Source organism: Canis lupus, chromosome 15 (assembly GCF_011100685.1).
Source record: "Canis lupus familiaris isolate Mischka breed German Shepherd chromosome 15, alternate assembly UU_Cfam_GSD_1.0, whole genome shotgun sequence".
NCBI classification, from domain to species: Eukaryota; Metazoa; Chordata; class Mammalia; order Carnivora; family Canidae; genus Canis; species Canis lupus.
The window spans coordinates 13,048,033-13,074,791 of record NC_049236.1 but is presented as its reverse complement, the minus strand read 5'-3'; the positions used below and the strand labels follow the sequence as shown (position 1 = coordinate 13,074,791).

Genomic DNA, 26,759 nt, shown 5'->3' with positions numbered 1-26,759 from the left:
CCACAGAGCGGGAAGCAAGGAGGGGAGAGACGGGAAGACGGTCAGTGCTGGGAGCAGCAGGTGCAGAGACGGCGGGTGAAGGGTGGGAGGCCTAAGGAAGCATCGAGGCAGGCGGTAATGGGAGTGCTGGGTATGAGAAGAGGAGCTGGAAAACCGGGAACCTCATGCTGGAGATCCTTCTTGCTGGGAAGGAGCCGGGCTGCAGAGAGCTTTGTGTGACCTTGACCTTTGCCCTGGGAATAGTGGGGACACGCTGATGGAATTTCAAAGCAGAGGAGATACAGGGCCATTTGGTGGTTTACAGAACTCGCTTTGGCCGCGGGGGTGGGACAGGGAGGGAAGTGGGGGGCACAGCTGCAGGTGGCCGTGGTTCAGACGAGGAGGCCTCGACCGGGGCAGGAGCAATGGCGATGGAGAGAAGTGGAAGGTGGGTAAAGAAGAATTAGTTGGTCCTGGTGAGGAAGGAGGCTCTGATGGTGACCCCAGATGCCAGCTCATTCTGGCTGGCCAGGCCTGTCTGGATCCCCACTGGCATGACGCCTCTCCAGTCGCTGGACCCCTGCCTAAGCCACTCCCCACCCCCCCAATCCACCCACACTTTCGCATGGAAAATGGGCCCCGTCCAGTTCCTCCAAACCACTGCGTCGGTCGTGGACCTCCCAGCAAAGGCGATTTCCCCAAATGTTCCCTGGCAGGGGTGGGGGAGCCATCAGGACACAGAGCCACCGTCCCATGGAATTCATAATGTCTTTTATTAATATATTATGCTACAAAAATATTTTTGGCAAAATAACATTAATAGCATCTTTCTTTGTCTTCTATATTCTTAAAGGACTCTTCCTGATAATTCACAGAGGTGAAGGGAGGAGGTGGTTAAACGAACAACGTCACCAATATCTTTCAAATACATTAAGATCTGAAGCTTGTGTCACATAATGAGAGTCAACTGGGGACCTTCTGCAATCTCTTTGAGGCCCAGGAATGGGGCAGGAGCTCCAGCTGCCCCTGCTCTGGCCTAGAACCTCCCCTGGCCAAGGGTCAGCCCCCGCTGCCTGGGCCACTGGGGCCCAAGATGCCACAGGGCCTCACCGATGTCCTAGACTCGGGCTCTGCCAAAGCCCACTTTCCCTGCAGCAGGTCTGGGATGGAGCAACCTTGAAGGCTTGCCCGTCTGTCACCTTCCCTGTCTGCCACATGCTCCGAACCCCGGGGAAGTCTCCCGGCCTGGGAGGAAAGCCGAGCACTGAGCCCGAAGAGGGGTGGTGCCTCACCTCTACAGAGCCCTGCGATTGCACATGCCATTCCTCCAGCCCCCAGCTCAGCTCACGCAGGAAACAAGGTCTCCATTTAACAGATGAGGAAGTGGAGGCTCAGGAAGGAGCAGGGGCTTGCCCAAGGTCACCCAGCAAAGTGAAGGAGTATCCAGAGTGCCTCTGGAGAGGAGGAGCCAACAGCTGGAAACAGCATGAGGAGATCGGAGGGTATGCTGATACTCCCGGAAAGGGCCAGGAGGGGGGCTGATCAGTCCTCGTGACCCCTCCCTACCGGCCCCCAAGGTCAGGGGCACGGGGGAAGGAGTCCTGGGCTGGGGCCGGGGGCCCTGGGTTCTATTCCAGCCCTCCCCCAGCACCCAGAGGCCCCCTTGCCTCAGGGTAGCAGGCAAGCCTGCCAACTGACGTCAGGCCTGGCTGGGCCGTTGAAGAACGGGGGTGTGAGGCTGGAGAGATTCCTGAACCCTACTGTTGAGACAGCCAGCCCGGGTGATGTTTTTGGCTGCATAGATGAATTTTTGTTAAAATAACAATGTTCAAAGAACCTGAGCATTACGGAGCCAGGAGGGACCCTCGATGTCATCTACACCAGTCCCCTGCCAAGACTTCAGCTCTCATACCACATCTCCAGCCAGCGGGCCTACTGCCCTGCTCACACCTCCTGCGACAGGAAACTCACCACCTGCAGGGGACAGCTTTGGCTTTGCAGGGAGTATTCCACTAGCAGAGCTAAGGTCTTGGTCTCTCCTTTCCGCTCTCCAGCTCTTTCTTCTTCCTTCCCTCTCTACACGTCTATTGAGTGTATCAAATGAGGATACGAAGACGAATTTACATGACCCCTGCCACCCAGGACCTCACGGTCCGATAGGAGGGAAGATATGCTATTACAGTCCCAACACTGGTCAGTGGGTGCTGTGATAGATGTTAAAGAAGCAAAAAAAAAAAAAAAAAAAAAAAAAAAAGAATCACAGGGGCCTCCCTGGAGGAAGTGCTATATGAGTTAATCTTCAAAAAATGAGGACTTGGGGAAAGAGAAGGGAGTTTCCAAGTCCAGGGAGTAGAAACATCCTATCTATTCTAGAAATGACAGGATTTAGTCTGGTCAGGCACAGAGTGGGAGATGGGAGATGGGCTGGCAAAGTCAGCAGGGCCCGATCACGGAGGGTCTGAGGACTTCTGTTCTTATCCCACAGGCACTGGAACACTATCAGCAGCCCCAGCTCTGCTCTCTCCACCCAGGATGCCATCAGGGCTGCAGTTCCAGGCAGAACTGCCCTTGTCCTACATGGTGGTGTGCATAGACTTTCCTTTCGATGGAGGACCATTCTTTGGGATCCACTGTGATGAGGGCACCAGGCTGGAGACTGGGCAGGTGGAATCAGGGTCCCGAGCCCTGGGGCTTGCCCAGGCCTAGCTGAGGCGAGGCAGTAGACAGCAGAGCATTTCGTATGAGAAAAACCAGCTCATGGTTATTTGGCGTCGAGGCAAATTTGCCAGTCAGTGCAAGTTTCCACGCGTCATTGGCTCTGGACCTTGGCATCTCAGCTGGAGGGGACCTTGTTCTGCTGCTGCAGAACAGCCTGGAGGAAGACTAGAAGGACGTGACCATATTGGCAGCTTCTAGAATGTCCCTGGGTCATTGGGTCAGTGTTCCTGAGACAGGAGACCTAGGGCCACCACTAACATGAGGCCTAACCTCAGGCAGGTCACTCAGCCTGCTGGGTCTCATCCTTCTATCTTGTCTGCCACCTGAAGGTCTAACATGAAAGCCCTAAGAAAAGTACACGATGCTCTCAGAGCCACAGGGGCGTTTTATGAGGCCAGGCATATAGAACATGCTGGAAAATATGTCAGCAGTGGTGGAGAGATCATCCAAAGGGTGTAAGTGGGAATGGATGGTGTGGTGGTTCCCTGGCTCAGGATGAGAGGATTCAGCGCCCCGGCCCTGCAGGTTTCCACTGACGTGCCGCTGGTCTTCTGGGACGTGAACCAGCAAGCTCCGTTGTTTCCGGCCCCGGCCAGTGAGGGGGCCGTAGGGGTCACCGAACCCAGGCTGCCGATGTCTGATCCACATGGCTCAGGCCGTCCCCTCGGACATGCCTACCTGATGAACCGGCCCAGCCACCTGCAGCCTTCCATCTTTCTTTAAACACTTGAGCGCTTGCTGGAGGGGAACTTTGGAATCTCTCAGTCTATCCAGAGGAGGGATCTGGGGAAGACGAGGGCTGAATCTGTGGTCAGGGGCCTGGGTAGGAGAACCTCTAAGGTTCCTTCCAGGAACCTGCGATTGGGCTGCTTGTTCCACCTCGATGACGAGGAGTTCCTCCCGGCCAGCAATGGTGCGTGGATGAGGCCTCAACACAGAGCCTGGCACCGCGGGTGCTCAAGAGGCACACACCATGTTGCTTTACCTCTCTGGCCCCGTGCCTGGCACAGATCTGGGCATGCAGTCAGGTACCTGGGCTGTTCACCCAAATGCTTCAATTTTAATTAACCTCAGCTTGGTCTGAGTGCATCTCATGCCACACTCTGCCCCGAACAGAGAGAAATCTGGCCTGTGCGCTTCTAATTCCTCGACACTTATCTCATCCGCAGAGTGCTCCACACGATCTGTTTGATGTCCAACAGGCCTTCTGAGCCTGCTTTATAAGTCAGCTAAGCCCCTTCCCACTCAGAAATAGGAAGTCACATCTCTGCCAAAGATAAACGGACTCCAGCCCTGGTGGGGGTCAAGTTCAGTTTACAACGTGATGCCCATGGGGCTGGCTGGACCCTCTGAACAGATCTCAGGGCTCCTGCCAGGTCTCAAGCTCAAACATGTCCGTCCAGGGCTGTGATGAAAAGAATTTAGCTGCCGGCCAAGATGCTCACAGGACCTCTGACCATCCAGAGCCGCTCAGAGTTCTGTCTCAGAAGGGAGACAGCTGCTGGGCTGGGCACAGTGGCATTGGGTCCAATCAGCCAGTGCCAGGCCTGCCAGGGAAACCCACGGCGTGCTGATGCTGTGGAGCACTGGGCTGGGAGTCAGCAGACCTGCCCAGCTGTGTGGCCTTGGGGAGGTGCCTCCCCTTTCTGGGCCTCATTATTTCTCTTACTGTCATTATCTGTCAAATGAGGGGCCCTTTTGACTGTTGGGTTCCAAAACTCTGTGACTGATGAGCTGCCAGCCAGTGAGGATTTAGGGCCAGGAGGCAGCCAGCCGGGACTCTCTGCTTTCTCAGCTATGGCCTTGGAGGCGGAGGAGTAGGGTCAGTCTCTCTGAGTCTCAGTTGCCTGCCTGCCTCCGTTTGGCTGCTCTGCCTCCCCAGCTGCCCCAGCTGCCAGCCACTGATTTGATAAGAAAGCCTCTCATCGGCTCCGAGATAGACAAGTTGGGGCGTGGGACTATGTGGCACAGGCTGCTGGCTGAGCCCTTCGTTCATAGGGACCAACATGAGGGACTGTGGCCCAGTGGCCTCTTGGGCTGGAGCAAGGAGGCTGTGCTGGTCCATTCGGGTGAGATCTGCCTCCCTGGAGCTTCCCAGGTGGAGAGAACATGGGAAAACATGGTCCAGGGGACGAGCATCGCTTCTGAATCACACTGACCTGGGGCCGCGTCCCAGCTAGGTAACCTTGAACAAGTCCATTTATCTATTTGGGGTGGGGGGCTCAGTTCCTCATCTGTGAAATGGGGACACATCTCACAGAACGTCATGAGGATCAGTGATAAAGTGAGTGTGCAAAGTGCCTGCCACGCTGCAGGCTTTGGACTGGCGGTGGCTTACATTAAGATTATTACTATGCGACTCCTAGAGCCCCTGTCCCTAAAATTGTCCTTCTGTGCCCACTCCTGTCCTTTGGCCCAGCTCACTCTGTTTGGCCGTGACTTCAACAAGCTCTTTGATAAGCCATGCTTATAGAAGATTAATGAAGCCAGAACAGAGGGGTCTGGATTCATGGATTCACACCCGGGGTCTCCCACTTGCTGCATGACCTTGGGCAACCACATTCCTCTCTTTGGATCTCAACTTAACCATCTGTCACCGAGGGCTGGGGGATGACCTCCCTCAGTACCAGCCGCGCCCCCTACCCCCATACTTTGGTCCAAACACTTACCAAGAGCTCTGGAGGGCCAGTTCACAGACACTCCGGGTTTTCGAAATAGCAGCATTCTTTCCTAAAGTATCTTCCCGCCCTCGGATGCACCCAGGGGAAGGAAGGATCGTCCGTTCACATCTCTGGCTCCCAGATCCAGCTTCACAAAAGCTAAGCCTGTCTGCCTGCCCCTGTCTCTGAGGTCCCGTGGTGGGAGAAGCCAAACCCAGACACGGAGGCTTCTGCTGGTCTAGGAGCAAGCCAGCTCCAAGCCACAGTCTGCCTGAGGCTGCAGGCGTCCTGGCAGCCTGGGTTCACTCCCTGGGTTGGCGTTGGGGCTAATTAAAGGGTTAACATAGGCCACATAAAAATAGTTTTATCGGTAGAATAAATACATTTTTCTTTTTTAATATGGACACGTATTTTACAAAAGAGCCCCATAGCACTATGGGAAATTAAGATCCTTCTACAAAAAAGAAGATGTAACCTGGGTACAGTAAAGCTCTACCGTTCTAAGGATCCCGCCTGGACCGCCCGCGAGGGCCGGGCACCCGGCGGTGGCAGCGGGGCCAGTGGGGGCGGCTGCGGTCCCCTGCGGTCCCCTGCGGCTCCTGCGGCTCCTGGGCTCCTGGGCTCCTCGGCGGCGGGTCAGGAAGGCCCGAGGCTGTGCAGCAGGAGGGGGGCGGCGACGCCGGCCAGGACTGCGCGGAGGAGGCCCGGGGCTCGCTGCAGGCGGCCGGGCGCTGAGCGGCTGGTGGGCGCCGGCTCCTCCCGCGGCTGGAGCGGCTCCGAGGGCTGCGGGGGCCCGGCCGGGCGGGTGCTGGGCGTGGGCGGCGGGGGCGGCGGGGGCGGCGACGCGGCAGTGCTGCGGGGACACAGAGGGCGGCCGGTGACGGGGGGACAGAGGGCGGCCGGGTGACTGAGAGACAGAGGGCAGCCGGTGACGGGGGGGACAGAGGGTGGCCGGTGACGGGGGACAGAGGGCAGCCGGGTGACCGAGAGACAGAGGGTGGCCAGGTGACGGGGGGCCAGAGGGTGGACGGGTGACGGGGGGACAGAGGGCGGCCGGTGACGGGGGGACAGAGGGCAGCCGGGTGACGGGGGGACAGAGGGCAGCCGGGTGACCGAGAGACAGAGGGCGGCCAGGTGACGGGGGGACAGAGGGCGGCCGGGTGACGGGGGACAGAGGGCAGCCGGGTGACGGGGGGACAGAGGGCGGCCGGGTGGCGGGGGGACAGAGGGCGGCCGGTGACGGGGGGACAGAGGGCGGCCAGGTGACGGGGGGACAGAGGGCGGCCGGGTGACAGGGGGCTAGAGGGTGGATGGGTGAGGGGAGACAGAGGGCGGCCGGTGACGGGGGGACAGAGGGCGGCCGGGTGACGCCCACAGCCTGGCCCTGGGCTCGGGCCTGAGGCTCAAGGAGGCCTTAGGGGATCTGTGTGCCTATAAACCGGGGTGGAGACAAGGAGCTGGGCACGGAAGCCAGCGGCCCCCAGCCTCGCAGCCGCCCACTGTGCCCCCGAGGCCAGGCGCCCGTGTTACCGCGCACACGGGCCCCAGGGGCAGGAATACCTAGGGCGCCGTGGAGGAGCTGGCCCGGTCACCCCCGGGCAGTCAGGGCCGTGGAAGAACTGGACCTGGGTCACCCCTGTGGCAGTCGGCTGCACCTGTGTGCGCAGGTGCTCCCCTGCCATCCCTCATCCCCGCCCCGCCCCAGCCCGAATCCACAGGAAACAAACTACACAGCCACCTCCACTGTCCCCTCCCTCCTGATCACGGCTCCCAGGTACCGTCATCTCTCTGACCTCAAAACAAACCTTCACAGTGGGTCTCATCACCCCCTTCCCCAGACGAGAGAGCCGGGGCTCAGGGAGGCTAAATGCCCCAGGTCCTGGGAGGCCCGGGACAGCCACCCTTTACGTGAGCACAGGGAGGCTGAGAGAAAGCCACGATGAACTTATAATAGAAGAGTCCGGTTTTGGAGGGAATGGATGGTTGGCTCAAGAGAACCTATGAAAGAGAGAAAGAGGGAGGGAGAGACAGAGAAGTAGGGAGATTGAGTGCAGGAGAGCCTGCTGGCTGAGCACAGCACCCAGCGCCATGGAGAGCTGCAGAGGGTGGGGCCAGGTGGGGTGCAGGACCCAGTGACCGGCTCAAGTCCTGGAAAGAGAGAAGGGCATGATCAACAAAGAGAGGGTCAGGGACCGAAGAAGAGGGGGTAAGGACAGACAAGGACAGAGGAATAACCCAAAGAGGCCTCGGGGGTAGAAGGCTCCAGGAGGGTGCTGGGCCCCACGGGCTCTCATAGAGCCCTGGGCGGGGGAGGCAGATGGAGATGCAGACAGAGCACCTGACAAGTCCCATCAGAGCAGAGGGGCAAAGGTAGGAGGGGAAGTCGGGCAGGGGGCACACAGAGGGGCCCCTGTTCAGGGCAGGGCCGGGAAGGCCTCCTGGAAGAGGTGACAAAGCAGTCAGCCTGAAGACAGAGTGTACCTTGCACGTGCTGAGAGTGCTCCTGGTGGCCAGAGAAGTAGCAGACCCAGCCTGCGGCAGCTCTGCACCAACACGTAGTAGATGTTAACCCCTCGTCCTCATGGCAACACTATGAGGCAGGTCTGCCTCTTATGCCCATTTTACTGATGAGGAAACCAAGGCAGGAAGAGGTGGAGTAACTTGCTCTAGGACTCAGGAAGGCTGGGATCTGAACCAGGCACACAGAGGTGTTGGCTAGCAGCTGCTGCACGGGCACGAACTCGTCCCTCCCTGGGTGCTGTGCTTGGGCAGCCTCCTCCATGTGGGACACAGCCCTCCCCAGTAGGTGGCTCCCTCGCTGGGTTCCTGGAGGCCCCCCTCTACCTTGGGCCACACTTGCATGTGCTAGGCACAGGGTCTCAACAATGGCCACAACCCGTGGGAGCTCTGTACTCATCACCACCAAGGTCCAGCCCCTTGACATCGTGGCCAGACACCTCGCACACAGCCCGGCTCAGCCTCAGGCTGGGAGGGTATACGGGGGAGCCTGGGGTCTCCATGCACACCCCTGCCTCCAAGCAGGCTGGGACCTCTGCTCTGCGAGTGGGTGTCCAAACGCCCCAGTCAGGGAGAAGCTCCTTGCTCCCTGGCCTGTCCCTCGTTCTCTACTCCTGGTCATGCTCCAGCCACAAGAACCTGCCACACGCGAGGTTCTTCTCAACCTGGCACCTACACTTGCCATGTACTGGGTTCCTCTATCTTTAGAAGCAGCGATCAGGAGAGGGAGCATGTCACGCGCCATGGACAGAGGGAGGATGCTCCTGGGGGGGACACTGTGCCTGCGGAACAGAAGCCACCAGGTGGCTGGTACTGCGCCCGATGAGCCACAGCGCCCGGCAGATGACGCCCCACCCTGTACCAGCCTGTGGAGCACCGGGACCCCCCACAGCCTGGGGCCGGCCGGCCTCACCTCTCCTGGCTCTGCCCGCACACACCACCCTGTCCAGTCACACTGCCGGTCCTGCTGCCATTTCCAATCCGCCTTTGAAGGCCTGGCTCAGCGTCTCCTCGCTTGGAGGCCTCTTTGCTGGGTCCCCCTCCCCCAGGGCCTCCAGGGAGAATTAAGGTTCCCACAAACCCTGTACGTGTGTCCCTGATGGAGCTGCGTCATACCTATTTCTGCATCCGAGGCTTGAATGGGCTCCTGCGTGGGAAGTGCTGAGAGCAGTGCCCGGCCCGGCAGCAAGCCCTGCAGGCTTTGGCTCTCTCCAGCATCACTGTTTGTCCGTGTCTCTCCCACTAACCGCCTCCTGGGAGCCAGCAGACATTGCTCCTGTACCTGTCACCTCATTCTCCCCATTTCTGGGATGAAGGGACAGGTGCAGGGGCTCAGGCTACAGATGTATACCCGTCAGAGGGCACCGGGGTGCAGCCTGGCGCTTCCTGCTGAGACCTGGAAAACCTGTGTGTGGAGGCTCCCCAGGGTGGGAGGCGAGGCCCACTTGGCTGCAGGGGCGGGGGGGGGGGCGTTCCTGTGCCCATGCCTCTGCCTGAGCCCCTTCCCTGCCTTTCTCTTCTAACGATGAGAGACATTCCAAACTCTACACAAAGAGTCCATGACGGACCCTTCCCAGCGGCTGCCCTGTCCTTCCAGCCTGAGAGTCCAGGAGGCTGGGGGCCCCGGCCTCAAGAGAGAGGCAACGGCCGCCTGGGGTGCCCGGAGCGGGGACCCAGGCTGGCTCAGCCAGCCCCGCCATCAGAGGGACCATCAAGTTGGACTTATGAAAATTATGTCTCGCACAGAGCCCCAAGGCTTTTGCTTTCACACTTTGAAAACCAAAGATGCTCACCAACCCCCCCTTGGAGCCTGAGCGGGGGTTTTATTGCTTGGAAGGGGTCCCAGGGAAATGGGGTGGGGTGGGAAGAAAGCCCTCCCAAGTGGCCCCCCTCCCGGCCCCCTCTGCTCACAAAGCTCAGTCCCCGGGTCCAGATTGCCCGCTCGCCCCCAGGCGCATACGGGGGAAACCGTCTCCTGGCGAAGCGGCCTCAAAGCCAAAGCAAACACTGAGTGTTCCCAGGCTCCGCGGGCGGCTGGCACCTCGGGCCGAGTCTGCGCCCAGCCCGCCGGGCCCCTCGCACGGGGACGAGCCTCGCCGCCTGGGTGGAAGGCTGGAGCCCCGTTCTAGCATGCCCTGTGTCCCTGTTTGCCGTGCCTTTGGGGCGAGTCCTGACTTCTCGGCCTCGGTTTCCCCGCCTGTACGAGGAAGGAGCAGAAGCAGACCCCTGCATTTTAAAATGTTTTCTGGCAGCCGAAGCCAGAGGGAGATCTCAGGCAGAGGCCCAAGGTGTACGGCCCGGGGAAGGCAGGCTGGGGCTTGACACAGTGTCGGCCGTCAGCCCACTGAGGCCCTCCAGGGGCTTCCTGGAGCCCGCAGGCCGCTCTGCACCTAGAAGGTCTCCAGCAGCTGGGTGCCCGGGGTCGCGGAGGATGGAGTGGAGAGGGGGCTTTGGCGTGCAGGGCCCGGCTGGCGGGTGGTCCTGCTGCCCGGGGTGCAGCTCTCGGTGCGGTCGGCTGGAGGAGACCCGCTGTGGGTCTGGTCTGGCCTCGGCCTCTCTGAGCCAAGCGGGCCAGAGGCCGCAGAGATCTGAGGCGACAGGCCCGCCTGCAGCCCGATGTCCCCATGTCCGAGGCCCACGCCTGCCTCTGCCTTTGGCCTCACGGCCTTCTCCGCCGGAGAGGCCCTCCCGATCCCCGCAGCCCTGGCTGACCGATTCCTTCGAAGGCACGGGAACGCTGGCTGGGGCTCCAGGGCTCCTCCAACCACACCGGGCCGGGGAGCTGTCTCTGCCTGGCCATGATCTAGGCCTCTCAGGCTCTGTCCCCCCGGCTCTCACCGTGGGACCCAGAAGCCCTCCCTCCCCAGTGGCTCATTCAAGGCTCGAAGCCTAAGACAGGCTAAGGGCCCATGAGCAGCACCAGCAAGGCGGGGGCAGGGGCGGGGGCGGGGGCAGGGGGACAGCATCTCAGACCAGAGCAAGCCTCCCCAGCAACTCTGGAGACCACGGCCACCGAGGGTCACCAGGGCCACCTACCAGTGCAGCACTGCGTGTGCTCCCTCGTTTACTCTCCAGGCATCAGAGTGAGCACCAGGGAGGGCTGGGGTCTGAGGCCCACTCTGCCTGCATGCTGTGCTTTCATTCTCGGAGCAGTCCTGTTTCCCATGTCTCACAGGGTATCGTCTAGCTCTGTCTCAGGGTATTCTGGCCTCACACAGAGATGCTGAGCACGCCGGGCCCTCCTAGAAGGTCTGGCTCTGCCAGGAGAAACGAGCTGGGGAGCCTCAGGCAGGATGAACAGGCCAGCGAGAGGTGTGCAGAGCTCACACGGGGGCCCAGGGGGTGGAACGTGGTGTTTCTTCCCCTTCGAGGGGGCCCCGGACATCTGCTCAAACCTCGGGGAACGGGAGGTCTGGAGGACAACGACACACTGTGTGTGTGCCGCCCTCCCTCCTCTGCACGGAGCACCCACAAGGCCCGGGGTCTGTCTAGACTGACGCCAACCTATGCCTTGCTGCCGGCCACGCCCAGCCCTCGGAAGGAGCTCACTTCCTGCACCTGCCTCCTCGAGACTGTTTCTGTCCTGCTGGCCCAGCACGCTGCTCCCCCGTCTCTCCAGCCCTCCGCCCCCATCACATGCTCACACACCCCAGCTGTGCTCTGAGAGAGCAGCAGGGCTGGCGTGACCTTCAGAGACCGGGCAAGGCCCTAACTGCACAAAAAGAGAGACAGAGGATGGTCATAAGTCCCACATCTCGTGACCTGGGAAGGAACCCTGTCCTGCCACCCCCGCTCCTGGCCCTCAGATGTGGGGCTCCCTGAGAGCTCTGTGCCGTTGCTACACAGCCGTCTGCGGACACACGCTTGGCCCTTTCCACGGGTCCTCATAAATCACCCTGCCAACGGGCTGCTGCTTCTCTAAGCTTCCTCTGTGTTTCTGTCTTGGGTAATGAGGGGCAAAGGGAGGCCGGCTTGTTCCAGGCGGTGTCCTGGCCAGGCACTTGTGGCCTCCACCCCAGTGCTCTCCTGCCTTGTCTCACTCATGCATGCGGTCAGCAAACCCTCAGCGAGGCCCCTGGCAGCCAGAGAAGCCCAACCCAGATCTGGTGCCCAGAGCCTCCAGGCTTTGGAACACAAGTGAGGAACTGTGCTAAGACAGGAGCACTGGCTGGGGGCTGGGGGGTGTAGGAGAGAGAGAAGGGGCACAGCCAGTGAGGATGCAGGGGACCCTTGGAGGCAGGGGCGGGAGGGGCATCTGTGTGGTCACGGGTGACTGTGACCCTCAGCATTAGTCAGACCTGGGTGGGGGCTCTGACTCCAGAGCTCACTTGCTGTGTGGTCTTGGACAAGTTACCTGACCTTGCTGGGCCTCAGTTTCCTTGTTTGTCAAACAAAGCTTACTTCTGAGACTATTGACAGGCCCTGGGGCATGAGGGACGTAAGAGCCTGCTGCGGTGCCTGGCACAGAGTGGGGGCTCAGCCATGTGCTCTCATGCCCACCCTCGGCAGAGGGAAAAGCAAGAATGAAAGTGGGCGGTGGGCCAGGCATGGCCGGTGGAGGCGCAGCACACAGCCTGGCGAGGACCGGGCCTGCAGGAGGGGCAGCCTCAGGCAGGAGGAGAGGCCGCGGCTCTGCATCCAGGCTGAGCAGCGGGACGCTCACTGGCGGGGGCAGGGAGCAGTGAAGAGTCTCAAGCTGCTAGGGGCAGGTGCGCTTGGGGCTGCGCCCGCTGCAGGGTCACAGGGGGAGGATGAGCCGGAGAGGTGATGGATGGCTGCGGCAGGATTTGGGGGCAAGGAAACGAGAAAACTTGGAGTGGAATCATGGCTCCAAGGCTAGAGGGGCCACAAATGGGCCTTGGGTTGCTCCTCGGAGAGCTCTCCTCTGCTCCCTCTCAGAGAACCAAAACTTGGGAAACCCCAGGGGGGCAGGTGAGTCCCCCCAGAATGACAGAAGCTGTGCCCTCCCTAGGCCTCTCGAGGAGCTCAGGGCCTGCTTCCCTGAGAAACATCGAGAACTCAGACAGGGTGCCCATCCGTGGAAGCTTCCTTCTCCAACCCAACCAGATGGAAGAAAGCCATCCAACCACAATTTACCTGTTAGGTTGGAGAAAGAGCTCCCTCTTGTCAAAGAAAAGCTATTTTCTTCTCCTGAAGCCAGGCTCTGTTTCAGAGCTACGTGTTCTGAAAAGGAAACTGCTTGGAGTCGTTTGACAAAATTTATCTTTCAGAAGTGGTTAGGGCTGGGAGTCCGCTGCTGGAGTCCACAGCCAGCCTCCCGTCACCTCATGGGCCAGGCCCACCGCTGGCTGAGGCTCATGGTTGTCCCATCAGGTTGACGAGGGTCCTGAGTGACCCTCCTGGGGCTCTTCACGGGCTGCCAGTGCCTCCATGTGCCCCGCTCCCCCCGCAGCCCGCAGGCCCTCCCCAGCGCTGAAGTGGCTCTCTGACGTGACTGCATGCCTCTGCTCCCGGCTTGGAGGGGGCGGCCCGTGCTGGGCATGGGACCCAAATATGTCACAGCTCAGGTAGCTACGGCGGTGCCTCTGCCTTGGGCCGGCCAGGCTGGCCTGGGCTCCACAGAAGTCCATTTCCCGGGAACCCAAGTCAGATGCTTTGAAACCAAAGCCCAAAGGAGCAATGGGCTCTACTCCTACTTGCTGGAAGTCTTTTTAGAATAGCACACATCCCAAACCTTAGGAGAGTGGACTGCACTATGTCAGCTTTTTGTCATTGACTCAGAGACCTGGCTGCAGGAGGACCATGAAATCCATGGGGCAGGAGGCAGCCCCTGGTGGCTTGAGTGACCCTGGACAGACACTCCCACCCCCCCAGCCCGTAAACGCAGAACTGGCTTCACATCTCCCAAAGCCACTGAGACGACTCTCCAGTGCACATTCAACCCAAGGGCGGACTCAACACACGGCTTCCCAGGCCCGTGCAGGGCAGGGTCACATTTACAAGGTCTGCAGTGGGGCCTGGCCGCTCGTTTACAAGTACCCCAGATGATTCTTTCTGGGGATGCTGACGAAAACCCAGATGATAATATTCAGGGTTCTGACTCTGAGTTTCCACAGGCCTACTGCTGGGACACGAGGTCACTCCCTGGGACACCCTGGCTGTTCTGGTGACACTGTTCACTAAGCGCGGGGATTCCTACCCTGAAGTGGAATTGAGGGAGACTGTTCTGTATGATGGCCCTGCCGGCGGAAGCTGGGAGATGGCATCCTGGTTACAGCAGGAGCTTTGGTGACAGACAGGTTGAGAGGGTGGCACAAGGGGTGGCAGGTGCACATAGAAAGGGGACGGACAGGTATTGGCACAGTAGGATGATCTCTGCACATGCCCACTCTCAACATCGCTCACCGTAGATCCCCCACGCGCTGCTGAGGTGAGGCCCAAGCATGAAGGTCATCACCGGCCTTCTTTCTGCACCCTCCCTGCCCGGGTGTCAGCCACTCAGACCTCTGGAGACAGGGAGCTCACACCCTTCCGATGCAGCCAGCCTGCTCTGTGCTCTCCTAGTGCCACCTTCTGGCCCCGGGGCGGGGGGGCAGACACAGGCTGCTTTGCCCCCCAGGTGCATCCAGGGAAGCTAAAGGCAAAGTAGACTTTTGTCTAGTGCACCTGAGCGAACTTTCTATTCTCTTACCTTTCGAAATGGAAAAAAATGTACTTGCTCTCATTTTGAGAAAAAAAATGAAAAATCAGACGCGAGCATGCTCTGCAAACCCTGCAGGAGGAACGGGAGGGGCCTTTGTGAAGGGATGCGGTCAAGCTATGCTGGAAGTTTCTGCTCAAGTACCCAGCTGGCCCACTTCCCCTGGAGCTAGGCCCACGGAGGGCAGGGGGCCCGGGCCCGGCGGGGGGCGGCTGGGAGAGGCCTCCAGCCCTGACAGGCAGCGCCGTGCCCGCTCACCTGTCCTCGAGGCGGACCCACAGGTCATTGAACTGCCGCGGCCGCTGCTGCTTGTTCTGCCTCTTGTGCCACTTCTTCTGCCGCCCAAACTCCTCCAGCTGGCTGAGGCTGTCAGGGAGCAGGAGGTGTGGGGACAGGGCCGGGTCCTCCTCCTCGGGCGGGACAGTGGGGGTCGTCGATGGCGCGGTGGGGACGGCGGCGGCGGCGGGGGTGGCTGGGGCCGGGCTGGCCGAGGTCCCCTCGGGTGGGGGTGCAGGGCTCCGGGTGGCGGGGCTGGGGAGGAACAAGAGCACGTGAGGTGGACTGTGGGCTGGGCACTCACGCGTGACATGGATGCCACCCAGTGGGAAGGCTGTCGCCGCAGGAGAGGGTGCCGGGAGCCCCAGGAAAATCAAGTCGGGTGTCGAGAGATGGAGGTCTGAGTCCTCCCACTGAGGGACTCCAGGCGCCGGGCACTCTTCTAGCAATTGGGCAAAAGCAGTAACCAAACCAGGTCCCTGTCCTCAGAAGTGGAAGATGGACAGTAAGAGTGGCAGATGCTGAGAGCCCCTGCGGAGGGCAGGAGAGGCAGGAGAGGGAGTGTGGGGGTGCAGGGTGCCAGGCAGGGGGGGGTCTGGTCACTACCGGGTGACATTCGTGCCCAGACTCTGGGAGGGGAGGGAGCGAGCCGCAGGCAGGTCTCTGGGGGGACATATCTGACCTCCGTCAGGGTCTTTCACCCCACACACTGGCTGAGCAACTTGGGGCAAGTGACCTAACTGTGTGTGCCTCCCTCCTGCTCTGCAAAATGGGGATGCCACAGCCTGCACTTCCGGGGGGCATCAGGAGCGTTTCCTGAGTTACCACACGCAAAGCCCTTGACACAGTGACCGGAGAACAGTCAGCAGCCGAAATGTTTTAGGAACTTACATCACTCATTCAATATCATTAAGTATGGATGTGGTCGCGTGTATCATTCATCCAACCACCACCCATCCATGCGTTCAACATCAACTTCCTGAACACCTCTCTGGGGAGGCCAGGCAGCGTGAAGCCCGTGAGAGCTCCGGGGGGATGTAGATGGACGTGGGTTCGCATCCTGGCTCCGCAGCTTGCAGGCTGCATGGCCCAGGGCAGGTGCCATGGTCGCCCCGAGTAACAGGAAGCTCGACGCCGGCGGTAGTCATACCACCACCTACTTCATAAGCTTGTCACGAGGATGAAGGACACGAGGTCTTAACACAGTGCCTGGCACATAGTGAGCATTTCTTTAACGTCAGCCGGCAAATAAAGGGACTTGGCTGGGTGGGCACGGAAGCACTGATTAGGTGTGTGTTTGTGCAATTCACGTTCCATACAGCGCCATGTACACAGGTCTCCTGGCCTGGGGACATCCTCTGCTCCTGTCCCTCTTCTTCTTTCCTCTCTGTGGCCCGGACACACTTTCCCTGGAGGACATGAGACCCCGAGGAAGGCTGGACGTGGTGCGGGGAACCACACAGGTGCGGTGGCACCCGAGGCGGCATGCAGCCAGTCCTCCTCCTCCTCCACTCCCGTGTGCACATGGGGTGAGGGGCTTCTCTCTCCTTGAAGGAGGGAAGGCCATCAGCTGAGCCTGCCCGTCCCCAGCCCCCACAGCAACCCCAGATTCCCAGGGTCCAGGAGATGTTGCAGCTGCTAGGGAGATAATTCAAAACAGGCAGACAAAAAGATGGATCCAGGAAGCACCTGTGGCCGATGATGGCTTTTATTGTTGGGGCCTCCTCAGCATCCCTGCCCCTGGCCCCACCCGCAGGATTTCAGCGTGTGCTGGAGGCTCGGGCTGAGAGCTCTCAGAGCAGGGCCGGGCAGGGGGGCGGCCTTCCTCTGAGATGAATAGGAGCCCAGGCAGCCTCACCTGCCCGTCTGCCCACCCCGCCTGGCCTGGACAGACACAATGGGCTTCGAGATGAAGTCCTTGGGGCCGTGAAGGGGAGCGTGAGGAATGCCCTTGTCCCCGATGCTGCCTTGGGTCCCTCACTCCTCCAACACACCCCTGCTCTGGCCCAGGGTGGACTGCTTTGTGCTGCACTCCAATATTCAGGAAGAATGGTCTCATCAGGTTGACTCAGAAGAGGAAAGAGTCCAATGTGAGGGAGCTTTAAGTTCCTCTAGAAGCGCCACGGAGACAGCGGAGAGCAATGGCCCAGGGCTAGGAGACCAGAGGCTCCAAGCTCCTGGCAGGCATGGGGGGCAAGCCTCATCTCTGCAGAGCAAGGAGCAAAGCCTCAGTGTTCCTGAGCACGCACGCCCCCAGCCCACCTCCAGTCCCCAGAGAGGGGGCGGGGACTGGTTAGGGCTTAAGGACGCTCTAGGGCCAGACCGCCATATACGTGAGCTGTGTGTCCTTCTGCAAGTGACTTTACCTCTCTGGGCCTCAAGTTCGTCAATTTTCAGATGGGGACACTCATAGTTCCCACCTCATGGAGCTGTTGTGAGGATCTAACGAGCTAAAAATGCTTAGAGCCTGGAGTACGGTGAACCATCAGTGAATATTCGCTGTGATTGTTCAAGCTTCTTTCTGACTCTGGCTCATTTTAATGTCAGAGACAAGGGCTGAAACTGCACTGTGGTCACCTCTGTGGGCTAGTGAAGGAGAGTCTTGCCTTACGGTTGGAGCGCGGGCTGCATGGAACCCCCACATTCGAGGACCCTGCCATTACCCCCCTCCCGGAGCTGCCCAGCATGTGCTGACACCCTGTCATGCCTGCCCTGGCACTGTGGACCCAGCTGGGCCCTGCCCTCAGGGCACCCCCAGCCCAGGTGGGTCCACAGTGGGAAAGCAGGGTAGGAGGGCCCAGCCAGGAGGTGTGGTCAGAGAAAGGTGAGGACCAGGTATGGGAGGGGCTGGGCGTCCTCCCCCCCCCCCCCCTTCTCTGGGCACTGGGCAGCACCCCAGGTGTCCTGCAGAGCCCTCCCACCCCACCCGCTCACTAGGCTCTACATCCTGAGCATCTCTCAGAATCTGACGACCCTCCCATTCCCACGGCCCCAACCCCCAACCAAGAACGCAGGGCAGCTTCCTTCCTGGGCCCCTTACCTCCAGCCCAGCCCCTCCACTCCCAGCCGCCTGGGCAAAGCCGGTCCCTACAGGGCTTCTTCATAACGCACCCTGCAGGCCCGAGCAGGAAGACAGGGTGCAGCCCAGCCATGCAGCACGGGGTCAGGTGTGGTTCGTGGATGGTGGCAGCAGGTGAGCCAGGCCCGTGGCCCCAGCTGCCCAGCTGCTTACCTGTGGATGGTCTGCCCCGCAGGTGTGTGCTCCACCTCCAGCCCTGCCTGCCGAAGGACGTCGATGACTGTGTTGTTTCCCAGAAAATGACCTGGAACACAAGAGACGGAGAGGGCTCAGCCACATGCCAAGCCACCAGTGGCTGGGGACAGCTTTGGTGACCCATACCGAAGGCAGTGCAAAATGTATCTGGAAGCCATCCTGCTGCTCCCTGCGTAGGCTCTGCTGCCTACCCATCATCCTTCCCCTGGCCCCAGTTTGTGCGTCCCCTTCCCCTCTGTGAAGTGGGAATGATGGTAGTGGCAGCCTATGGGGCTGTGAGGACCGCGGGGACGGCGGCTGGCCTTGTGGCAAAGGTTCACAAGTGTTTCAGGTGGCATCACTGTGGCTTGTACCGTTAGGCTGACCCAGCCCCAGACTGTGATGACCCGCAGCACAGTCTCTCCGGCTGGGCCACACGCAGTTTTATACCAGAAAAATGAAGTGAATTAAGACAAACAAACAACAAAAAGAAACAGTCAACAGGGGTCATGCAAGGCCCAGCTCTGAGAAAACCTCCTCCAAGAAGCCCTCCAGCCCTCAAGAGCTTTGTGGCTCATCTCGCCACAGCTCGAGGCTCCCTTCCTTAGCACGGGGCTGGGTTCTGGTGTCCACGTCTGTCTCCCCACTAGGCCCCACAAGGCAGAGACCACTACCCTGTACACGCCGGCTGGACCTGGGCCTTCATGGATTCATTTGTTCACCTTCTATCCAATGTGTATGGACCACACATAACAACCCAGGCCCCTGGGTGGCTCGGGAAGATCCGTGAGCTGTACGATTCCGGGGAAGGAGAGAGCAGCGCATGGTTGTGCCGGCTGCAGGGTCCAGCAGACAGCAGCAGTGACCCAGAGGAGATGTGAAGCCAGAGCTGCACAGACAGGGGTGGCCCCTGCTGGGGGGCCGGTCTTCATCTCACCCCGAGCCATCAATCATTCATTCAACACATGTTTATGATGCACTCGCTCTGTGGCCGCCCTGTGCTGGTGGCTCAGACTGCAGAGAGGCACAGCCCCAGACGATCCCAGAAATCACCGTCCTTCAGCAGGACGTAGGCCTGAGGTCTGGGAACACAGCGGAGGCCCTCCAGGGCTCTGGGCAGGAGGAGTCTCCGGAGGCAGGACCTGCTGGGGGGCCGCAGCCTGGCAAGCCCTCGCTAGGCCTCGGTCTCCCCACCTGTAGGCTGCAGGCAGAGTGGCAGGGGCCGCTGGTGGCCTCCTAGCCGCCTGCCACCCTGCGACCCCCCCTTGCTCAGACGGCCGTTCCCCTCGGCGCCCCATCCATCCCAGAACCTGGGGGAAAATCCCGTCCTGTTACTCTAATCGCCTATGACAGGTGGTGACAGGTGGGGGGCCACAAGGTCAGCACGCTGACAGCCCCAGGGAGGTCTGAGGAGAACGGAGGGTGGACAAGCTGTGTGGGAACTAGAGGTTCCAGCCTGGGCGGGGGTGAGGCTGGGAGGCAGGGGGAGCCCGGGGTCGGAGGGCGGGGCCTGCAGCACCCCTGGGCCCCCTGCATACCTCTGGGCTGGCTTGGGCTCCCTTACACTGCCTGGCCACGGCCTGACTCCACCTGGGGATCACTGCGGAAGGCCGTGGGCCTGGGAATGAGAGACCCGGGTTCTAGTCCAAGGCCCACCCGGCAAGCCCATGAGGTTCAAATGCTCTTGATGTCTCTGTACAAGGAAGGGATCCATGGCTTTTGTTTGACTCCAAAGACCCCTTCGAAGATGTACTCTCCGCCCTGCTTCCCTTTCTCCCTTTCTGTACCTATTCAGTTCAGTCATCTGACAGAGGCCAAACGAGTGCCCATCCCGCGCGAGCCAGTGGTGAAGCGACAGGGGCAGGTTCCAGGCACTCAGTCTCAGAATCAAGGTCTTGATCTGGGCTAAGTAAGGACGTTGCCAAGGGAAACATAACCTCAAGTAGGGAAGACTTCCTGGAGGAGGCAGTGATAGCTGAAGGGTGGGGTGAGAATCAGCCCCGTGACAATGAGAGTTGGGTACATGGTGGGTGGTGTTGCGACAGGGGAGCGCCAGGGGGAGGGCTAGGGGATACGCGAGGCTCATTTGGGAAGCTGACTGCAGGAGACACCCACGCCCTCCCAGGGCTCTGGCCTCCACCGGGTCCTGGTGGGGATAGAGGCCCAAGCTCCTGCCATGGCTGTGATCCTGCTGAGCGAGTGGCTTCCCTGCCCCCAGCCCCAGTTTTCCTGAGTGTCACATGGGCATCCATCCCTTTGGAGGGCCGTAGGGTCCTAACAAGGCAGGGGGAGTGGCTGTCCTTTGGAAAAGCCCAGTGTGCACTCGGGTGACGAGCTAAGCCAGTCTTCGGCCAGGAGGGACCGCAGAGCCCTGCCTGGAGTGTGACGAGCTGGGGGGGACCCGGGCACACAGGTGGCAGGAGCGCCCTGCTGGCCGTTCTTGGAACTCAGTCCTGGCAGCCAAGGCAGTTCCTTCCCTGCCTCCCTGGAGACCCTGCACAGGCAGCGGCATCTGCCTGCAGATCTCAGGAGCCCCCGGGGGGATGGAGGGGGCAGCGCACGAGCCGCAGTGTCTGTTTGCTGAGGCTGTGCGACTACTCTGCAAGGAAGGTTCCCGATGCTCTGGAGGCACTGTGTGGAAGGGCCCAGCCGCCAGAGCTCCAGCTGGGTCCCAGCGCTGCTGGACAGCCATCCGGAGGCCCCTCGGCGCCCATCGTGTCCTCAGCCTCAGCAGCTCCGGGTTCTAACTGTGCAGCTCAGGACCCCGAACAGAAGACTTGAGATGCTTCGAGAAGTTGGAAGGGATCAGAAGGGTTTTCTCAGGCCCCAGCTGTCCTGGTCTTCACCCACCTTCACTGCCTTGCCTGTGGGCAGGGAGAGGCCATCGGGGCAGACGGGGCTCCTGCCTGGCTGGGGGGCGCCCTCCCCTGCAGCCCATGCCCCAGGACGGCCTGAGCCCATGTCCCCGCCCAGCCCCCCTCCTGCACAGGCCCCCACGACCCTGTGCTGTCCCGCTTCTCTTTGTAGCCCTCTCACTGGCCCAAGGCCCCTTCTTGGTGGGTTCCTCCTTCTGCCCTGTGAACGTGGGGCCCCCAGAACCCTGTCCATAGCCTTCTGTTCCCTCACAAGCTGTGGACAAACTGTCTATCCATGTGGCTTCAATTACCATACAGCACGGACCACTCTGGAGCTACTGCCCCGGCCCAGACCTTTTGTCGGGCAGCCCATTGGACGTCTCCACCTGACATCCTCCAGAGCCTACAGAATCCAGCTCACCCTCCCCTCCTAGCATGTGTCTCAACTGGCTTGGTTATCCAAGTCAGATGGGCCCTGTCTTGTCTCTCCCCTCCTCCTCGCCCAATCAGTGACCGAAGGCCCCGATTTCTCCCCCTAACCATGCTTGACCAGCCCAGGGCACCATCAGCTTCTGAGTCACTGCACACACGCTCTTCCCTGTTTTCTCTCTGCAGCGAGAATGATCTTCCTACCCCCGAGATGCCCGTCAGGATGTTCCCAACAAGCCATTCGAGGGGAGGAGCCCCGTCTGATTCATCCTTGGCCCCATGTCTGGCACACAGCGGTGGCTTAGTATGTTTGTTGAATGAATGAGTGACAAGACCTGTTACTCCACATCCTTGCCGTGATCTCATCCTATCCCCAGAAGGCTTGTGCTAGCAGATCCGCTTCCCTTGTAGCCCCCACCCCGCCTCCTGGTGATGCTCCTGCAGATTCCACTGATCCCGGAGCTTGGGCCTCGCACCAGCCCGAGTCAGGGCCCGGTGCATGCTGTCCCCAGGGGCTGGCAGACAGGGCCTAGGCTTGCCTCCAAGGTCACAAATCCTGAAAAAGTCACCACGCCCATCCTGGAGCCTGGAGGAAAGGGATGGAAAGTTTCCAGAGGGGCCCCACAGTGTTGGGGCTTAGCCTGCAGGCTTGCCCAGGCTCCTGGGGTCTCCTGGCCACTGCGCAGCACCTCCTTTCCAGTACTGACGGCTGTTTTCTGGCCAGCTCTCTGCAGGAAGGCACGTTCCATTTCATCTGCTGAGGCTACATGCATGGGGAGAGGAGGGCGGAGAGGGAGGAGAGCGAGGGGCAGGGCGCACAGAGCCACAGGGACAGAGAGTAGAGGAGACGGGACAACAGAGGGCCCAAGAGAGAAGAGGGACACTCCCAGGGAGAGCCAGGCAGAGGAAGAGAACGCCAGGACACAGAGAAACAGAGAGAAGACAGACAGAGGTGAGGGGGGGAGAAGGGCTGGGAGACACAGAGATGGCAGGAGGGAGAGAGGGGAGGGGAGAGACACTGAAACACAAAGCGAGAAATAGGAAAAGACAAAAACAGAGCAGAGATACGAAGCGACAGAGATAGAGAGGGAAGGAGAGAGAAAGAAAGAGGAGAGAAGAGACAAAGAACCCAGAAATGAAAACTGGGGCACAGCAGCAGAAAGACCAGTCTACCGAGGATATCATGGAAGGCTTCCTAGAGGAGGGCCTCGTGTAGCCAGGACTCCCAGGACGGGTGGGGTCGGGCAGGCCGGGAGGAGGGGGATTATTGGTCTTACAAATGGTGGGACTGGTTTGCTGGTTGTCTCCCGCCCCACAAGCCAGGGTACCACTTAAGGACATTCCTATGCAAACGGGAGGTGTCCTGTGCTGAGTGGGCACAGCCTCCTGATGTCCCGGTGCAGAGACAAGGCTCCCCTTCTTCCAGGTGTAAGCAGCCGTGCGCCAGGGCAACGGGCCCACAGAAGAGCAGAGGCTGGAGCTAGCCTCTACCCGTCAGCTGGCCATAGCACCCTCCCCGTGGAGGCAGGGGAGGGCGGAGCGCGGAACCCTATTCTGGGTTCAGGACCGAGAACCTGGCTCAACAGCCACCTGGCTGTGTGACCTCCGGCAGTTTCCTTCACCTCTCTGTGCCTCAGTTGGTCTCATGGGCCTTCCCACCTCTAGGAGTCCATCACCGGATCACCTCAACACAAGCTCTGGGAATCTCCTGGGTACGCGGTGCTCCTCACATGTCATCCCACTTCATCCTCATGGCACCACACTTTACAGACCAGGCACTAGAGCTCAGAGGGCGGAAAGGCCGTGGGTGGGTGGCACTGCTGGCAGGAAGCTCCGAGTCCTCTCCAGCAATGTCCTAGGTCACCGCTCGCTCTGGTACATTTGCTCTGAAGTCTTAGCGTCTGCGAAGGATCCTGAGTTCACACTCGGGGGGCAGGGAACTGTCAGCAACGTGTGTCCTTTCAGCCTTCACCAGATTGGAGAGAGGGGCGCGTGAGTGCTCAACAAGGAGAATGCGACAATTAACAGGGTAACATCAAGGTAGTGTTGGGGGGCCGGGCGGAGGGGGAACCAGATGTTCCCACAAAGGCTCCAAAGTCCCACGGGCTCCCCTCGGCCAGCGCACGTGTTTTCTCTCCAGTGGGCCTGCTGGGTTTCCAGTGTTCTCTCCTGGAAGGGGAATCCCAAGCTCATATTTATGTTCTGTCTGAAATTAATGCACAGGGAAACTTTCAAATGCTAATCTAGCTGCCAGGATTAGCCGGCCGGATGTGAAGGGACAGAGGTGTTTGTTTTCCTGAGGAAGTGACAGGAGAAGGCTGCGTGGGGGGGATCTGGGGGTGCAGGGGCACCTGGGGGCACCAGGCGGCTTCTGGTGGCCCAAGGAAGGTCCGCCTGGGAAACTGGCAGGGCTGGGCTTCCTCCCTTCTGTCTTGCCAGCCAGGCCGGGGCAGGGCGGGGGCATTTTTAGGTCAGTGAGGACTGAGAGGACGCCTCCCCTGCACCCGGACTTGTGCCAGGAGCTGAGACACCTGGCCCGCGCCCCAGAGGAGATGGCCGAGGGGTGGGCTGGGGGCGGCAGGCACGCAAACCCTTCCAGGGCGGCGAGGGCCCTGCAGGGAGGGAGGGCCGCCAGGGGCTGTGCGGCTAAAGGAAGGCCTTTCCTGAAGGAGGACTTAGCGCTTGCGGGGGGCATGATGGAAAAGAGGGTGTGGGTGTGGTTCCGGGTGGTTGGAATATGAAGTGAAAGGGGAGGTGGGCTGTGGTGAGGGTCAGGGCAGTGGGACAAGCCAGGGAACTCTGAACCGTGGCAGGACGAGTCTAAGGGGGCAGGTCTCAGCTGGGCCAAAGAACACTGTCCCGGGCTACTGTCCAGCTCTGTAAGGGGGTGGGGGCCCCGTCCCTGGAGGAGTGCAGGCAGAGAGTCAAGGAGTGCTTGTCAGGCCCACGCATCCGAGATTCAGATACCCTCCAGGGAGCTGGGCATATCTGGCTGGAACCTGATTCTCCCCCTTAGCCATCTGCTCTGCTCCGGACGCTGCCAGAACCCAGGACGTCAGAAGCTAAGAGCCCTGAGCCTTCAGCTCAGCTCTGCTGTTAAATAACAGGAGGATGGATACAAATACCAAGAAAAGCAACCCCACCCTCCATTTCTCCAGAACTCAGCCTGAAGTGGACACTGATTCCTAGTGTCACTTGATGCCACTATGATGCTTCCGAGGCCAGAACTCCCCAGTGTCACACAGGTGGAAGGCAGCAGAACTGGGGCTCGCCTGAGCCCCTTCAGGGCTTGGAGTGTGTGTGTTTAAAGGGCATTTCATGGGGGCAGCTGCTGAGGTGGGGGCTCCCTGGACACCGGGCAGCCCTCCCCCTCTGGGGCTGGAGCTGCTTCTGGGCCTCTGGCACCTGTCCGAGGGTTGCCCAGCTTGGGGGCCCGCTCGGGACCTCCCCCAGTTGTGCACTTCCTCTTAGAAGCATGCCCCTACCTCCTCGCTCCAGGCCCATCCCTCTACACCAATCCTGTTGGTTCTTCTAAAATCCCCAGGGTTTGAGCCTTTTCATTCTCTTTGGACCAGATCCTCTTTCAATTATTACCGGTTAGAGGTGAGGAGGCCTCCCCCTTGCACCCCACCCTATCGGTGGGACAGAAGCCCTGGGGTTTGGGCCAGTCTGCACCCTGAGGGCTGGAGCCAGGAGAGGCTCCTCCGCGAACTGTTAGGGACCTCCTACCCGGCAGGCACGTGCCAGGCCCTGGGGACGCTGAGACTGGCCAGACACAGTGGCCTTTCCTCCTGGGGCCTGACACTACTCGGGACCCACGCGATCATCAGGCAGAGTGGTTCAAGGTCATGGCAAGGCGCCGGGGGGGAGCCCCAGAGACAGAGCCTGTGATGGGTTCTGTGACCCAGGGGGTGGTGCCCAGCCCAGGGCTCACCGCTCTACAACATCCAGATGCTCCTTTCCTAGATTTATAGCACCCGGGACCCCAGGAGAGCTCCCTGCTGGCCAACATGCTCCTGAGCCTCACTGTCACTTGGAGCTGAGGCCAGCTCTGGGGTCTCCGTGTAGTGACCTTGCCGGGGCCTCAGAGGCCACAGAAGTCCCGTCCTTGGGGGACTGTGGGCTCTGAGGGGCCAGGACTCGGAAGTATTTAGGACACCAAGAGCTCACATTTATCCAGGGACGGCGCTGCCCTGGGGCCTGAGCGAGGCCAGTGCCAACCCCCCCGACTCTCAGGCTCCTTGTCCAGAGGAGGAACCTGATGGCAGAGAAGCCAAGTACCTGGTCTGCCCAGGCCATTTCCTCTAAGGAGAAGCACCAGGTTTCCAACTCAGGCGGTCTGGCTCCAAAGCCCATGCTCGGAATCTAGACTACTCTCTTCTCCGGCCTTTGTTCACGGCCCAGCAAGAGTGCCGAGCCCATGGCCGATGGTCCATAAATCCTGGCTCACAGATGCAGCCTAGAACATGGCCCTCCATCCTCCACTGTCCCCCACCCACAGGGCAGGGTTGGCTCCAGTGGGGGACAAGCCAGCAGATGGGATGTTCCTCTGGCTGGCTGGCTGCTCTGGGCTGAAAAAGGAAGGGTGACTCTGGCCAGGGATCACAGCCCGGAGCAGCGTGCCAGCTGCCAGATGTGAACATGGTGGGAAGCAGGGCCCTTTGAAGCTCCGTTGGAAATTCTGAAGCACTTCCGGACGCTGTGGCCTCATGTTCCAGCGTGGGGAGTGTGGCAGGCCATGGGCGTTCCCCCGGGAGAGGAGAAGGCAGCTGGGTGTGGGCTGCCTGCTTGCTGGGTCCCTCATTTCTAAGGTTCAAAGGCCCCACGTGGGACATGGCTGCTCTTCTGTGCTCAGCTGTGAGCTCTGCCCCTGAGGCTACCGAGTGGAGAAGCCAGGTGGGAGGGAGGTGGGTGTGAGTATTGTCCTGAGGACCATGGGCATGGTGAGGAACCAGAAGGCAGCTGGACCAGCATCAGGAAAAAATGTAACTGGTTTCCACCTCCTCCAGGAAGCCTTCTCTGACTTACCTTCCCTCCTAGAATGGGGACGACAAATGTGCTCGGCACAAGCAGGGCTGTGATAGGGAAATCCTGCAGGGCTGTGGGAGCGTAGAGAGGAGGTGATGGAAAGCCCAGGCAGGAGAGGAAAAGGGTACCATCAGCAGAACAGAGGGCCCAAGTGGCAGCTGGATTTTTTTTGGGGGAGGGAACTGGCCACCAGTAAGAAGGGCCTATCAACGTGACCATCGTTCCACTCCAGTTCCATTTCTCTCACTTGCCATCTGCCTCTTGATGTCCCCGTCTGCCAAATGGAATAATAAATACCACCCCGCCTCCTCCAAGAGGACTCGAGGACACAAGGGTCATATGGACATCCTTCAGGCAGGAGATGCCACTGGCAGGGAGCTGTG

At 60.3% G+C, this 26,759-nt stretch overlaps 1 protein-coding gene across 1 annotated transcript in view; it reads right to left on the bottom strand.

Moving 5' to 3' along the window:
- Positions 1-733: 733 nt before the first annotated feature.
- Positions 734-26,759, bottom strand: part of TRABD2B (TraB domain containing 2B) — a 210,679-nt gene continuing 184,653 nt past the window's right edge. The window contains exons 5-7 of the mRNA XM_038558110.1: positions 18,044-18,134; positions 14,794-15,066; positions 734-6,210 (exon numbers count right to left, since the gene is read on the bottom strand). Of these exons, the coding sequence (XP_038414038.1) occupies positions 5,994-6,210; positions 14,794-15,066; positions 18,044-18,134 (581 nt within the window). The 3' untranslated portion in view covers positions 734-5,993. The remainder of the gene's footprint in view (positions 6,211-14,793; positions 15,067-18,043; positions 18,135-26,759) is intronic.